Here is a 15,012-nt window from a genome sequence, read left to right as displayed (position 1 = left end):
CTTAGGGACATGGTTTAGTGGTGGACTTGGCAGTGTTAGGTTAATGGTTGGACTCAATGATCTTAAAGGTCCTTTCCAACCTAAACGATTCTATGATTTTATTTCTGTGCTCTCCTTTAAAGAGGAGACCTTACTGACTGCCCTGTCTTTCTTCTGCTGAGTAATTCTACCAGGTGTCTGACAAAGATACTTCTGGAGAGCAAGATATTTAGCTTTTGCAATGCCAAAAGGCATTGAGCAAAGGTACTTCTTACCTCCTCTACTAAAGCTTTTTGATACCTCTGCAACTTCCTCTGCAAATCACTGACCAGCAGGATGACTATGGCTCTGTGCACACACACATTTCACTGCTGACGCAGTCAGCAAATTTGGTTTCAAGTAGCTTCTGATCTGTCTGGGGACTGAGCTTATTTATTTATTCACAGACATGATAGACGTCGCTATTGGACTTGAATCTGATGCCTTGTGAAGGGCTGTGCGGGTTTATTTTCAGTCTCCTGCTGTATCCCTGTAGACAGCATAATCCAAACTTTCCTGCTTATAGGATATCGTTGAATGTAACAACAGTTTAAAAATACCTGTAAGAAAACTGGTGTTCATGACAAAGAGTGGAAGAAAATTAAATTATATCTGGAGACAAGTAAGGCTTGTAATTTTTTTTTTTTTTCTTACATACTGGCTTCACAGTCCTTCATCAAGACCTAATGTTAGAATTTGTGGAAAAGCCCTCATATACTTAAAAAATTTGTCTGCAACTAAGATTTATGTAAAGCAGGAAGCATGCATTTGGGAGAATTGGATATTGTGACTGGTAAGTTTGAAAACAGAGAGAGTGCGATTTCTGAACACTGGTTGGCAGGTGTTGATGGCTGACAATCTGTAATTTACTGTACTGGGTTTACAAAAGGCCAGTGAGGAGACTGGAAAGCTAGGGGTCAGCTGCATGAGTCCTGAGTGAACTTGCCTCCTCTTGAGTGAGCAAATGAGCTTATTGCTTCTTCGTAACTCAGAGCTAACCTCAGTCAGTTTGTCTGGGCTGGAGAGGGAGCTTTGCTTTCTTTGGTCCACAGTGTGCTGGACTGCATCTCACAGCATAGTGGGGTTTGATTCAGTTCATGGTAGGGTTAGGGTTCATCCCAAAGCCACCGAATCAAGCTTGTCCCCATGTGTCATTTCCCATCATCTATGTTGTGTCATCAGAAACCCTGAGTTCCAAAATGCTAATATAAATGTATTTGCATGGCTTTGTCCCCTCTTCTTCCCAAGCCTTAATGTTGCAAATGCTGCTGTAATAAATATTACTGAGATGGATTCACTGAAGGATGTAAATATTCATCAGTCTTTAATGATTTGCATTTGAATCCAGAAAATTGGCTTATGACTCCACGCTGATTTTCTCTCACTCTGATTTTCACATGGCATTAAGTGCAGGAGGATTAAATACCTGGGGTTTTCTCTGGTCCAAACCAGACTTTGCTGTCTTCATTTGGAAATAAACTCTTCATTAGCTGGTAACTCAACCTTGTGCATCACTTAATCTTTTTCAATCCTTCAAGACTTTTTGTTTCTAACAAAGAGCTTTAGGATCACTCTTGTCACTCTTGTATAAACCAGTCACCAGTCCTGGAATATTTAATTTTCACCTTGGCAAGGCTGACAGCTGCGCAGTCCTTCAGTTCAGAATGGGAGGCCAAAAAGTGGAAATGTTGGCCCTGGGATTGAGTGCTTCGATGTTCTTTCTATCCTTTTGTGTTTAACCTATCTGAACCTTGCAAACCGCACCAAACCATTGTATGCTTTGTGGACCTTGTCCCTGGGTTGGGAATCCTGTGCAGAAGCATAGTGGTAGTGTGTGCTGACAACCACAGCCCCCCTTTCTATGGGATGAGCTCCAACTCTTGGCCAGTGCTGAAGACAGGGCCATTTTGTCTTCTCTTGCATTTTCCAGTTAGAGTAAGATAGTGTGGCTGTGCTGGCATGCTCTCACAATGCTATTTAGGTGCATAGGCTCATGGATGGGTAGTCTTTTAAGATTCTTGTGTATAATGGGATGGATATGCTCACTCCTCTGAAGGGCCGTTATTTTTAGAGTACAGCCCTGATGCTCGTCCCTTCTGGGAGCAGTTGGCATTAGGTGTTACCTTTTCTGTGTTTGCAGTGGGTGCATTTTACCCAAAATATTTAGGGTCATTCTAGATTACAAATAAATTCAATGTAGATTGACAATACAGGTTTGATAATTTGGCTGTACCCTTTTAAAAGCCACTATGGCTTCTTCATTAGTGTGAGACACCTAATTTTTATAAGATTAGTAGGACCTGGATTAGTCAGCATATGACACTGAGATCTGGGGAAAACCCAAGGTGATAGTATGAGATTAATATTGAAAATCTGGAGCCTGAATAATGGCCAAAATTTAAATTGGCTTCAGTGGGACTTGTTAGGACGGGGCTTTTAATAAGTGAGGCTATTCTTTAGGATGGGCTGTTATGCTGCGTGTTCTGCCTGTTGAATATGATATAAAAATTATATGCCTAGTCCTAAACAAAAGTGGGTGTCAAACATTCTGCTGTCAGCTATTTTAAAACTCAATGTGATAAACTCACTGTCCTAGGTCTGTGTATCTGCCTGACTGTCTCTCTTAGTTCCTGAAGGTATGATGAGTTTGTATTAATTTATGGTTCTAAGATACTTGGGTAGGTCCAGGGGACGATTTACATAGAAAAGCTTAGATAACAAAAAAAAATGTATGCTGTGTGCAGAAACCTTAAAATTGTTGATATCTTCCAGGTAATTGTGAAAACAAGAACAGAATATCAGCCTGACCAGAAGAACAAAGGAAAACTCAGAGTGCCCAAAATTGCTGAATTCACAGTCAGTTTCACTGATGGTGTAACAGAAAGACTAAAGGTAAGAAATGGTTATTCTGCTGCCTTCTGATGTAAATGCCATTCATTTTAAAATAACTGAATCAAAGTGACAGTAAAGACATAACAAATTTAACACTCCACTCATCACTAGGGTCGAAGAGAGGTTTATCTGCATGAGTATAAAGCTTTTTTTTTTTTTTTTAAGACAGGCATGAAAATACCTTCATAACTAGATCTAAAGTAAGAAATGTTTTCCTCTTCCCAGGAAAAGTTATGAAAATATTTCCCAGCCCAAACTGAAAGTAAAACAAGTTTGAATCTTTTTTATTCTGAAACATTTGTGTTTAAAAAGAATAAAAAAATCACAGTGAAGATTGATTGAAACAGTTTGTTTTGCCTTTTAAAAATTCTTCTGTCTTGTAGTCAAACAACATTTTTCATATTTAAGATCTTTTATTATTATATTATTGTATTATTATAGATTAAAAGCCCTTTCAAACTGGATAGAAAGAGATATTAGACAAGTATCCAAGCATATCCTGTCCTGTTAGCAGTTTTGGTTCACAGGAATTGGAATTTTCTGATGAAAAATGTTTCCTTGAGAAATTTTCAACAGGCTGTACTCAAACATGGAAAGAAACTCATAAATTATTGAGTGCCCTCAGTTCCTGTTGACTGCAGCATATTAGAATGGCTCAGTTCCTCTAAAATTAGACTCCAAGTGTATAGCTGCTAGTATTTTCTCCCTTTTCATTGAGAAGATACAGTGCTTTTCCTCAACCACAGAGCACGGGAATGATAAAAATGTGAGATTTGATTTCACATTTCCAAGGTCAGAGGAAGTATCAATGATTTGAGCAGAAAACAGAGAGAGTAGGCAGTGCCTAGCTATAGTCCTGCTCCTTGAAAACCTAGGATTGGGTTTATAAATTTTTGTGAAAGGGTGTCACCCTTGACAATTAACAGGAATTGACTCAAGCAACTGAATAATCTTTCATTTGGCCCAGTTCTTAGTTTTGCAAGAAATAAAAAAGTTTATTATAACTATTTTCTAGTAATTTAGAAGAAAACTATCACTTTTAAAACTGGAATGTGATCCAGGAAAAATTGTTACCATTTATCCTTGATAAACTTCAAGATAAGGCTTGTTAAACTTCAAAGGACAAATGTTTAGCTACTCTCTTCTGAAGCACTGCAGAATGGCACTGTTTCTGTTTTTTCCAGAAATTCACTAACATATATTTCACAAGGAGAATTCTGTTGCTCTCATCCACGATATTTAAAGCCATAATTTATTCTTAAGGTGTCTGTGAATAAATGTTTATAGCTTCTTGGCTTTTTTTTTTTCAGTGGACATCACATGTTTTGATCTAAATTACTTACCAGGGGCTTACATGCTGTTGATTTTGACTGAATTCTTCACTGATCTTACTGCGTGCATAGTACCTATTTACCAGCAATAGTGACTCTCTGTTGGTACCACTAGTAGTAAAGTAAACAGCAAATTAGCCACAGTTAAATCCCCAGTCTTGGAAACTGCAGCAGACGTTTTCCGGTGTGAGCAATGTACAAATCAGAACCAGACACAATGTGCCTGAGAAACAATAGTAAATGTAGAGTCTCCTGGGAATGATGTGTTGGTTTGTGACCTGCAATAAATGGCATTATTGTTGATATTGTAAGTAACAGTGCTTCATTGGGTATTTAAAACTTAATCCTGCAGCCCCGAACAGTGTTAAGGTCAGCATAAAACCAAGTTCTAGTCCCATCAAAAGATCCAGCCTTGTTATTTAAAAAGGCAATCAAGAACATCTCATCCTTACACACTGTGTATGCTGGAGGCCTGTAAGTCATATCTCATATGTCATATCCATAGCTCACCCACTGCTATGGATAAATCTCATTTCATCTACGCCTTCTATAGAGTATCTTATTTTTCCCATTCTTCAAACACTGAACTTGCTGTTGCATTCAAACCTCTCCTTTTGATGTATTTTTTCCTCTCCCCTTCCTATTTTTGGTGCGGTTCTCCCATTGCTCTCACCCACACGTGCACGAGGACCGCCCAGCCGCAGGCACAGGGAAGCCGGAGGCTCCAGGGGTGTGCACAGCACTGGCAGAGGTTTAAGCTGCCTTCCCCTTAGGACCATGGTGGGGATGGCTGTGGGAGCTCTGCCTCTTCCTATGCAGCCTGGCAGCATGATAGTTTCATTTTTAAGCTATTTTCTTTTCCTAAAGTCCATATGATTTCCATTCTCTGCTCTTCAATGTCAACTTATTAATCACTCAGCCTCTCGTCTAATACTGGATAAAACTATAAGCCTCTCCCTGCCTGCTTTTCATAAGGCTTCCATGTATCGTATGAGTTTGTAGTATTATTTCCTGACAAAAATGAGCTGAGATAATAGGTAATATTTCATTACCTTTTGTACTTTTTTTTTTATTGCACCACATTTTTGTACCAGTGCATATTTTTAGTGAAGTTATTAAAAATACTGCCCTCTGGTTATAAGCAGGCCTATTATCTGGTACTGATGAAATCATTTTACATTTGTTTTTTGTAAGAAGAAATCATAGTAAATACTTAACTTTTATTATCTCAGTTTGGCTACACTTTTAAAAGCTTAAAAAAAGATAATATAAATGAGATCATCATATATTCTTTTGCTGGCTGGTTGCTTTGTATAGCCTTCCAGTATGTGGTGTGTTGGAAATATCATCCACAACTTCTTGCTAACATGCTGATCAAAATTATTCATCTATGCTTTAGCCGGGCTGTTGGTAGCTATACACTGGCAGAAGCAAGTAAACCATCCCACTGATTTCTGGAAGAGGAATGATGGAGGGAAAGGCCAATAGTCCACCCAAGTAGTTAGATGGTCTGTTGTTTTAGTTCACTGCAAATATGAGAGATACATATGGGAAATGCATGTACAACTAGAGTGAGTCCACAGCAATGCTTGAATTTAAAGGTTTTCATAGGGAGCCATTTTGCTACTACAGCTTTACTACTCTGTGTATGAGGAACAATATGTCTCAGCACATGGTGCCTGTATGTTGGGGAAAGAGACAGGACACTAAGAAGATCTGAAGAAATAGCCAAGAGGTCCTCTCCCATCTGCTACTAGAGAATACAAAGTGATATATGTCTTGTATTTTATTTTCCACCCAAGTGGTAGAATCATCATCAGTTCAAGCAGAAATATGGCAAAGTGAGTATCATTAATGAGTGCATGTGGAAAATTGCTGCTGGACTCCATATTTATGACTGTGCTCCATACCCACTAATAACCTCTCTGGAGGGGTTTTTAACATTTCTGTTTCAGTCTATGAAGTGCTTTTCTTTCCTCTGTCCTTCTGGTTACTTAGTATGGGAATGTTCTCAGGGAAGAAGGAAACTCTTCTGAAGTTCTTGGTTTTTTTCTGAGTCATGTAGCTGCGTTATACAGAAGAGCAGGACCTCTGGGGGAAATTTTGGGACCATATGAACATGGCAGTCGAGTCCACAGATGCCCTTTATGCTGCCTTTTGGGTATCTTTTATTGAAGAGGCTAATGAATTATTAGACAACTTTCTCGCATGAGCAAGCCAAAGCCAGAATTTAAGCTTATGCATGCATATTTTTCATCCATCCAGAATAGCACAGATCTGAGCTCTTTAATTATCGTAAAGAAAAGACTGTCCCTAGGCAACGGTTCTTATTTCACACTACCTCTTCCAGGAATTTTAGATAACTTCTGCAACTTGTCACATCTCCTAATAGATGAGATTATGATTCTCTATAGCCCAGCACACAGTGTCCTGGAAGTTTGACCAATTAGGCTTATTCTTCAGCTTGATGAGTCACCCCATACATACTTTATAACAAATGTTTAAGTAGTTGTGTGTAGATGGGTTACAAGAAAATGATGTTAAAATAGCGTTATGGTTGAGCCATCCATACATAAAAGAAATTTCTTTTATCATTTTACTCCTCCACAGAGAAGCAATCACAACATTTTTGCTAAGCTGACTGGCAGTGATTTATAGACCTTGCCTCCTCCAGTCTGTTTATGCCTTTGGAGTGTGTGTCCCTCTAGAAGGTTTTTGAACTGCAAAGATCTTATTTTGCAGTAACGATATATACCGAGGTTTCTCAGTCTGGAGGGGAATGGTGTCTGGTGTTTGCGTTCCATTTTGCATGATTTGAAGGTAGCTCATGTTACCATGCTTTGCCATCCAGTGATGACGCTGAGGTACATTAGAAAAGGTCTGCAAATGTGATGACTCTCCCTGTCATGTTCCTTTTGTGGGACAACAGATCTAACCCTTTTCATCTGAGGTAGGGCTTACTGTTTCTTTTGCCAGAGATATCCTATGTACAGCTTTTAAGAACAATCTCTCATATGCGAGTATCGTCATTCCTGTGAGTTTCTGTCCTTATTTCTTTCTGTCAGTACTGAAATGAGATCAAATGCTCTTTTGCTTTTCAAGCAGATTATCCATTGAATGGAGTCTTGGTAATTCTGGAGGACAGGGTTTCCAGTGACTCTTTTTGTCTTCCAACCAGTCCAGATAACACAGAAATCAACCAGATGCATTTTTGAGGTGAAAAGTGGATTTCTACCCACTCTCTTGACTGTCATTTAGCAGAAGCTTGTGTTGAAGACATCAGCACCCTGCTTAAGAAGCAGCAAGCTGGAAAATAGTTGCTGATGGATTTTGTGCTTGATCCAGTCAGACCCAGTGAGTGTAGGTAGACCTGTGCTAGCCCTGAGTTTGCCCAGATTTTTCTAGCTCCAAATAGCACCAGAAAAGGTACTGGAGTGGTCTTTCAGCACAGGCTTCCAATACGAAGCGTCGGGTTGACATACATAACTGCCTGTCGGTTACTGGTTTTGCACAAATTGCTCTCTTTATTACACAAGTAAGTTCACATGCAACCAGTTTGACCTCTGTTACCACTAAATGGCATAGAGCTATTCATTACTGCCTTTTCAGGGAGACAGTGATTTAATGAGTATTAGCTGGGTGATAGTTACCTACCATATCTGACTTCTCAAGATCATTTTCTTAAGAAAGTTGAAATTATCGGTCGTTCAGAGTTTGAATAATTAAACTATGTACTTGTCTTTAACAGAACAAGTTGGAAGTGGGTGTACGGGGGAGAAATTGAGATATTTAAGATGTTTTCATATGAGCAATTTATCTACCTGGAAAAATCATCTGCAAGTACTGATCATTACTTCACTGAAGAAGACTAGGAACTTCACTCTTTTTGCCACAAGCTGGCAAGATCCATTTTCAGAGCCACTGGCTGTGTAATCTGTTCCTGTTGAGTATGCAATGACAGTATATTTCTTATCATTAGATCAACCCTCTCCTCCTTCCACCCTGAAACTGCCCTGATACATGCAGATCCAGTAACCAGTGGATGTAATTATTCACCACACTTTTCATCAGGTTCTTAAGATATAATGGAGCTCATTCAAATGTTTCTGTTATTGAAATGCTCATACTGAAACAATTATTTTCCTCTGACCTAATGTGAAAGACTTAGAACAAAATCGGTTTGTCTCCAGCCACACCCTACAAAACAGACATCGATGCAATTATTGTTCATTATCAAAAACAAACCAGTATCTGAAACACTTAGCTCCTAATTAAGAAAGATTTTTCTGGGCCAGGTCCAGGGCTTGATTTCCTGCTGGTAACAGCTTTGCTGAAATGGAAGATGCTTCCCCTGCTTGCACCACTAGAATCCCCAGGGTATTCAGCTAGATCTTGTAGTGGAAGCATCCTCATGTGACAGGCATTGCAATTCAGAGGAAAGGGATGTTCCGGGCTTGTATGCTTGTGGAGGAAGGTGGGGAGCAGGTCTTGGTCACTTTCTGTAGGTGAGATCTGCTGAGACAAGAGCACAAGGTGTCTTATACAGTGTGGTGCAGTGAATTGCTGTGTGGCCTCTTGACTGCCAAATGACTGCACTGTGAGCATAGCTTTGAGAAACGCCTCATTTCCCTGAATGCATACATTTATCTACCTGCTCACCCTGCCCTTGTTCTTAAAGGGCATATCACCATTGCAGCTGTGTAGGTGGCAATTCTCCCTTGCTCTGCTGCACACACACCCAGCCCCAAATGTGGCATTCCTCTCTTTCTGCTCCCCCTGCTCCCCCTTCCCAGACTCCCCTTCCATGCCATGGTTCCTGCAGACCTCTCCATAGGATGTTCTGCTTTCCCCGGTAGGCTATTGCTTTATTCTGATAATTCTTCCTCTAACCTGCAAAGAAATGAATCCCAGAAAAATGGCGTGGGGCTTTTCATTGTGCCCATTCAATAGCTAAATAAATTTAAATATTCCTTTAATTGTTAAGTTACCACAGGGCAGGAGTAACTCATAGAGAAAGGACTCCTCTGAGTGTGAGCAGGACAATTTTCCTTACTGCTTTTTAACACTAACAATAACAACGTTACCATGGTGACTGCCACATCACATTGGTTATCTGGAAGATGCAGAGTGTCTGCTGAAAGATCCCATTACACTGACTAATGTGAGTGGTGCTCAAGGGAGGGAACATGCTCTAATACACAGAGATTTTTCTCACTTTGGTGATAATTGCTAATGTGGCTGAGATGTTGTTTCTAGGCTGCACAACACTCAGATGGGTTGTATGATCCAGGAGAACTAGGGACAAAGTGGCGAAAAATCAGAAAGGTGGCTTGCACAGGGGAGCAGTGGCAACAGCATTCAGGCATCTTGTTGCACTGCACCAGCATCGGGGATGGTATAGTGGTTTCCTGTTGACCCTCGCATTCAAAGAGGGGCTTGGAGATATGTCAGTATAAGGGGTAGATTTCAGTCTGCAGGGACTGATTTGGAGGCTTATTCAGTCCCTTTGGGTGTTCTCAACCATTATCAGGCAATCTCCTTTCCCAGTGGGCTCAGATGCAGTGGGCATGTTCTTTTTGCAGGGGTGTCAGACAGCCCTCACTTCACTTAAGTCTCCTCCAGACAGCGATGGAGTGACTTGTCTCTGGATCCACACTTTGCCTTGTCTTTGGAGGTTGAATATTTTCCACTGCAATGCAGAAGGTCACAGTTTCTCCTTTCTCACAGTTCCACTGCCCAGCCCTGCCTGGCCTTGTGTCTTCTAACATCTGATGCAAACTAGCACCTGTATGGATTCAGACTCTCACTTGTGTGTATGAAAGGAAGTGAGAAATGTTGCTCATCATCTTTCTTCCTGAGCTCAGAAATCATCCTTCTCTTCTTCTGGGTGTAATGGGAAAAGAAGAGGATAGGTCATATCTGTCCTAGTTGGTCTCACAGCTTGCATGGAGGTAGATTGATGGAGCCATTTGTGATCATCAGTGACAATTTGGAGCTGTGAGGATGAACCGAAGGTGGATTTGTGTCTCAGCTGCCAGAAAACAGATATTTCTGATCACATCCCCAGGTATGGTACTATAAACCCTGCAAGCTTTCCACTGTCTGGGTAAAAGCCTGTGGTTTTTGTAAGAGTTCCCAGCTAATACCTGGCTTTCTGGTACAGGCTAGGTCCCTAGAAGGTAAAGCCAGGAAGAGTTTCCATGTTGAAAACACACACATGAAAAGTGTATTTTGATTTAACTAGAGTGTTCTATACGACTGGGTTAGGGACCACCTAGCAAAGCAAAGGAAAATAAAAAGACATGACTTTCATATGAAATGGATCATTCCTTAAAGTGTATTCTTGTTTCATATTCTTTTTTAGACAAACACATACATGTACTCTTTTGCAAAGTCAGAAAAACCACCTCAAATATATTTTATTTTTGCCATCTGCGAGCACTGACAGAGTAATCAACTGAAGAGATTTGTTCAGGGTTATTTTTTTTCCTTTAACTGATTTTTGGAGAGAAGAAGAAAGTTAATTGCTATGCAGAAGATGTCTAAAAATGGAAGTCACAGAGAATATTCACGTGACTAAGGGTTTGTGGGGTAGACCTGATGAATCTAAATTCTCCAGACCATGATATATTGGAGGAAGAAAGGAGTTACAGAGCAGAAACCTCAACTGACCCTTTGCTTTGAAACAAAATGCATGCAAAAGATTTTCATAAGTGACTGCATGGAGGTAACCATTCTGCTAATTGCAAAATGTAATTGCAGTTTCCATTTTGTCTGAATGATTTCTTACACAGCATCTTTGTCTTCAACAACACAATGCCATGTTTTGTTCTGGTACCTCTGCCACCCCACAGTAAACCCTATTTATTGGGTAATTTTCCTGTCAGCGTTTGAGGTGGAATGAAATATGCTTAATGCTAGTTTGGCTAATGTAGCAAAAGGGACCAAATGGGATGGCGGAGGAAGGAGTTTTCAGCTGACTGAAGCCAAGGCAAAGTTTATTGACTGTCATGAAGTGCATTTGGAGTCTTGTAGCCAAACCACAGGATGCTAAAAAAAAATAATAATCAGGGAAGTGAAATGCTTCACTCATACATTTTTTTTCCATGTAATGTTTCATTCTCTCTATTTATAAAGCAGCACAGGCTGCTGATTGAATGTTAAACAGACCTGAGCTCCCTCTTGTTAGTACTTGCAGATGTATTAAGCCTGTTGGGTCAGATCCACAGCTAATGGAACTGGCCTCATGCCTTTGAAGGCATCATAATCAGCTAGATTGTTCATTTTTGTAGTTTGTTTTTAAAAGAGTAGCTTTTGTAAGTCATTTGCAGCAATAAAGCTTCACATTTCTAATTTAAAATGGAAAGGCTTTTAATTCTTAAGTTACCCAGGGGACATTGTGCTTGCCAGGTCCTCACTTTGTCCTTGTATGAAGCACCCACATAATAAGTTTTTTAAGAGAAATGGGTGTACTGGACCATGAATGCTGCCATATTATTAGCTTTATTTCCTGACCCATGATGGTAGACATAGATGCTGAAATGCATGTGAATATGTTGACCTTCTTGAAGGAACAAACTTCCAATTGATTTTTTTTTTTAACCACAAGAGTGCACTGAACAAAGGTGTTTTAATTTGTGCAAGCTTGACCTTTGATTTCATTTTATCTAAGAGGTCCGTGGGACTGGGCAGTGGTAGGGGAAAGATATCTTGTGCCCTGGCATATAAAGAGCTTAAATTGTTCTGGGCATTTTTAAATCCAGTCTGCTGGTGTTGATGGCTGATGAGGAAAAGGGTAGTGTCACATGTAAAATCAAAATATAAGAAAGTGATAGGAGAGGCAAATACACAAGAAAACATGCCTGGAGGAATACCATTTTGTGCCTTAGCTCAGTATATCAAAGACTCAAGCCTGAGGTTTGCTTTGAAAATTGCCCTGCCTGTGGAAGAAGGTAATTTCATAAAGCAAACAGCCCTCACCTTTTCCCTAGAACCAGCCTGGTCCTTGGCCGTGGGATGGTGTTGGTGCTTGGGTGGTTTTGTACACACAGGCGCAGAAAAAGCCAATCTGTTGGGGACTTAGACGCTTGCAGCTTTGGGTGGATCTTGCTGGAGTGTCTGTGAGTACCACTGGGGAGGAAGCTGTGGAGCTGGACCTGAGTGTGTGGCAGGTGTCAAAGAAAGCCAGCAGCAGAGCAGATAACTCAACCTGCATTTCCCAAATCTGTTGCTGTGTGCTAATCCCTGGACCCATTCTTACTCAGGATTCCTAATCCTTTCCTTGCACCAAATCCAATGTGAGGGAAGCAGAGAGAGGGGATGATTTTGCATGTATGAGGCTTTTCAGAGTTTGAGTCTTCACAGGCAAAGGGTAGGCAAGGAGACATTTTATTGATGACTTGATTTATCTTGTATTCCTGTTAATGCATTTTAAAAGGACCCTTGATGAGCTGAGGCATCCATTGTCATGTCCCACGTGAAGTGACCGGAGGAATTGTCACAGCCAAGACTTTGCACAATGCAGCATGTTACTGATGAAGGCTTAGCTGTGGAGATGATAACTGTCTGCTGCAATCCCACTAATTGAAAAAAATATCTCAAATTAGTGATGTGGAAGGAAGCTTCTTCCAGCATTACTCAGCTCATGAAATAGTAGGTCAGGTGTTATTAGGACCAGGGTTTGGGAAGAAAAGCACCTTTATAAGAAGTGTTCATGAGTCACCCCTCTTGTTTAATTTTGGGTTTTTGCTTCTTTACTTTTGAAGGTAGCAGAGTCATAGAAATAAGGAAGGAATGCTTATGATAGTTGAAAATGGAAGAAAATACCCTTGTAGGAGGAGGGGAAAAAGATCTCTAAACACCTGTGTGGTCTGCCAAAAAAGCCATGTATTTATTTGGTGTTCCTAGAAACAATATTATAGCATCTCAATATACCAGCCTATTCTGATGAAACTCAATAATATTCAATGGTGGAGGCTTCTTTATTCAAAATGGCATTTTAGAATTTCCTAAGGAATGGGGGCTTGGAAACTGAGCCATGAATTTTCCATTCAAGGGGTTTGAGTTGGCACAGAAAGATGTCATGCAGACTGCAGCTGGCACCAGACACAGTTAAAAAGATCTGAGGCTATTAGTGCCTAAACAGCCACTAGAAATTATATTACATGATGGAGACTGGCTAATATAATTGAGCAAGCTAGTTATTGTGTGCATAATTTAATTATTTGACAAATTGCTTAGAAACATGGTGTTCTTGTTCCACACTCAAGCTGCACTCACAGTATATATATTACAAGGTGCATAGCAGAGGAATTGCTGGTGGGTATGTAGTCATCCTGGAAGACAGACGTTTCTTTTTAAGATTTGCAAACTTGGAGAGGCTCACTGGTGTAGTCACGGTGGGGTGGTGTACGCAGAGAAGGGTAGAGCCAGTGGGGACATGGCTGGGATAGCAGACTGACTCAGAGACAGCTAGTGCTGCTTCAAGTGGATACCTCTGAGCCTCTAGGGTAGCTGGAGAAATGACCCTCTTTTCTCTGTGAGTCCTTTGGATTTTGATTGCTGGGTGGTGTGGGCTGAAAGGAACCCATGAAATAGTGGAGCAGATGTGAGATGTTTTTGGACCCCCAAGATTATACCATCCTCATGGATGGTGTTCAGTGTTCTTAGGAGAATTGGGGACAAATTGGTTTATGGTTATGAATTCTAAGGTAAAGAACCAAAAATACCCAACCCCTTAAGTTTCATGTGAGAAGCCATGCAGCAATAAGGAGTATTTTCCCATAGCTCTGAAGATTTATATACATGAATAAGGACATTTCTCTCTTACAAAGCATCTCCTAAGAGATGCTACTTAAGAATCTGGACACCATCTGGAATAAAGCTGTGCTGTAATAATAAAGGACAAATCCTACATTTTCTTGAACAGTACCAAGCAAATATGAAGACCCAATTGTGTCACTTTTTTCAGTTAGCCTTTCAAAATTTCAGAGTCTAAACTGTTGCCATAAAATCCTCAAAATCAACAACTTATTACAAAACGATTTTTAACAATTTGTAGTGAAATACCATGTTTGAAAAAGTGCAGCCAAATCATCTTTACCTGCAGAACTGGTCAGGCTGTATAACGGGGTGCTGGGCAATGCACCACACCATTTTTTTGGCTGAGTCTAAACAGTGGAGCATCTGTTCTTGGGGTGTATTTCAGACTCCTTATCCCCCTGGTCGATCCATCTGAGTGTCCTGTCAGCCTTTGGCTCCCTCCCTGCCTACATGCCTGAGTTTTCTTACAATAACAACCTAGATTCAAATGATGGGATGGTTCACACTTGGTTTTCATCCTGGCATACGGGTGAGAGGCAGCCAGGGTAGACAGCTGGATCTGGGAGCTGGGAAGTGCTCCTGAGTCTTTCCATTTAGTTGTAGCTTTCGTGTCGAGATCTTATGTTGTCAATATTACATCTGATTATCAGCTGGAAGAAGTTATGGGCTGAAGGGGAAAAAATTACCCTCCTGAACTTTTCACTGTCAAGCAGAAATCCTTATAATGAGATCACAAATGTGTGAGCATATACTGAGATGCCCTAACAGCTGAAACCCTTCTACTGAGTGGCAGGATCTCTGGGACTGACCCTGTGGCAAATAGATTGATGATTCTGTGATTTTTTTTTTTCTTGAATGCAAGTTAACTAGGTTGTCAATGGATTGATAGCTTTTCAGGTGTAATGGCATTGCCATAAACTATACAAAGAGCTTTGTTGCCTATCCAAGC

The 15,012-nt window shown here is 40.4% G+C and overlaps 1 protein-coding gene across 1 annotated transcript in view; it reads left to right on the top strand.

The window, feature by feature from the left end:
• Positions 1–15,012, top strand: part of NSG2 (neuronal vesicle trafficking associated 2) — a 38,588-nt gene that overhangs the window by 12,853 nt on the left and 10,723 nt on the right. Inside the window, exon 3 of the mRNA XM_074838784.1 lies at positions 2,791–2,910. Coding sequence (XP_074694885.1) covers positions 2,791–2,910 — 120 coding nt within the window. The remainder of the gene's footprint in view (positions 1–2,790; positions 2,911–15,012) is intronic.

The sequence above is a fragment of the Strix aluco genome, chromosome 13, assembly GCF_031877795.1.
Source record: "Strix aluco isolate bStrAlu1 chromosome 13, bStrAlu1.hap1, whole genome shotgun sequence".
Classification (NCBI taxonomy): domain Eukaryota; kingdom Metazoa; phylum Chordata; class Aves; order Strigiformes; family Strigidae; genus Strix; species Strix aluco.
This window is presented reverse-complemented; position numbering and strand designations above follow the sequence as displayed.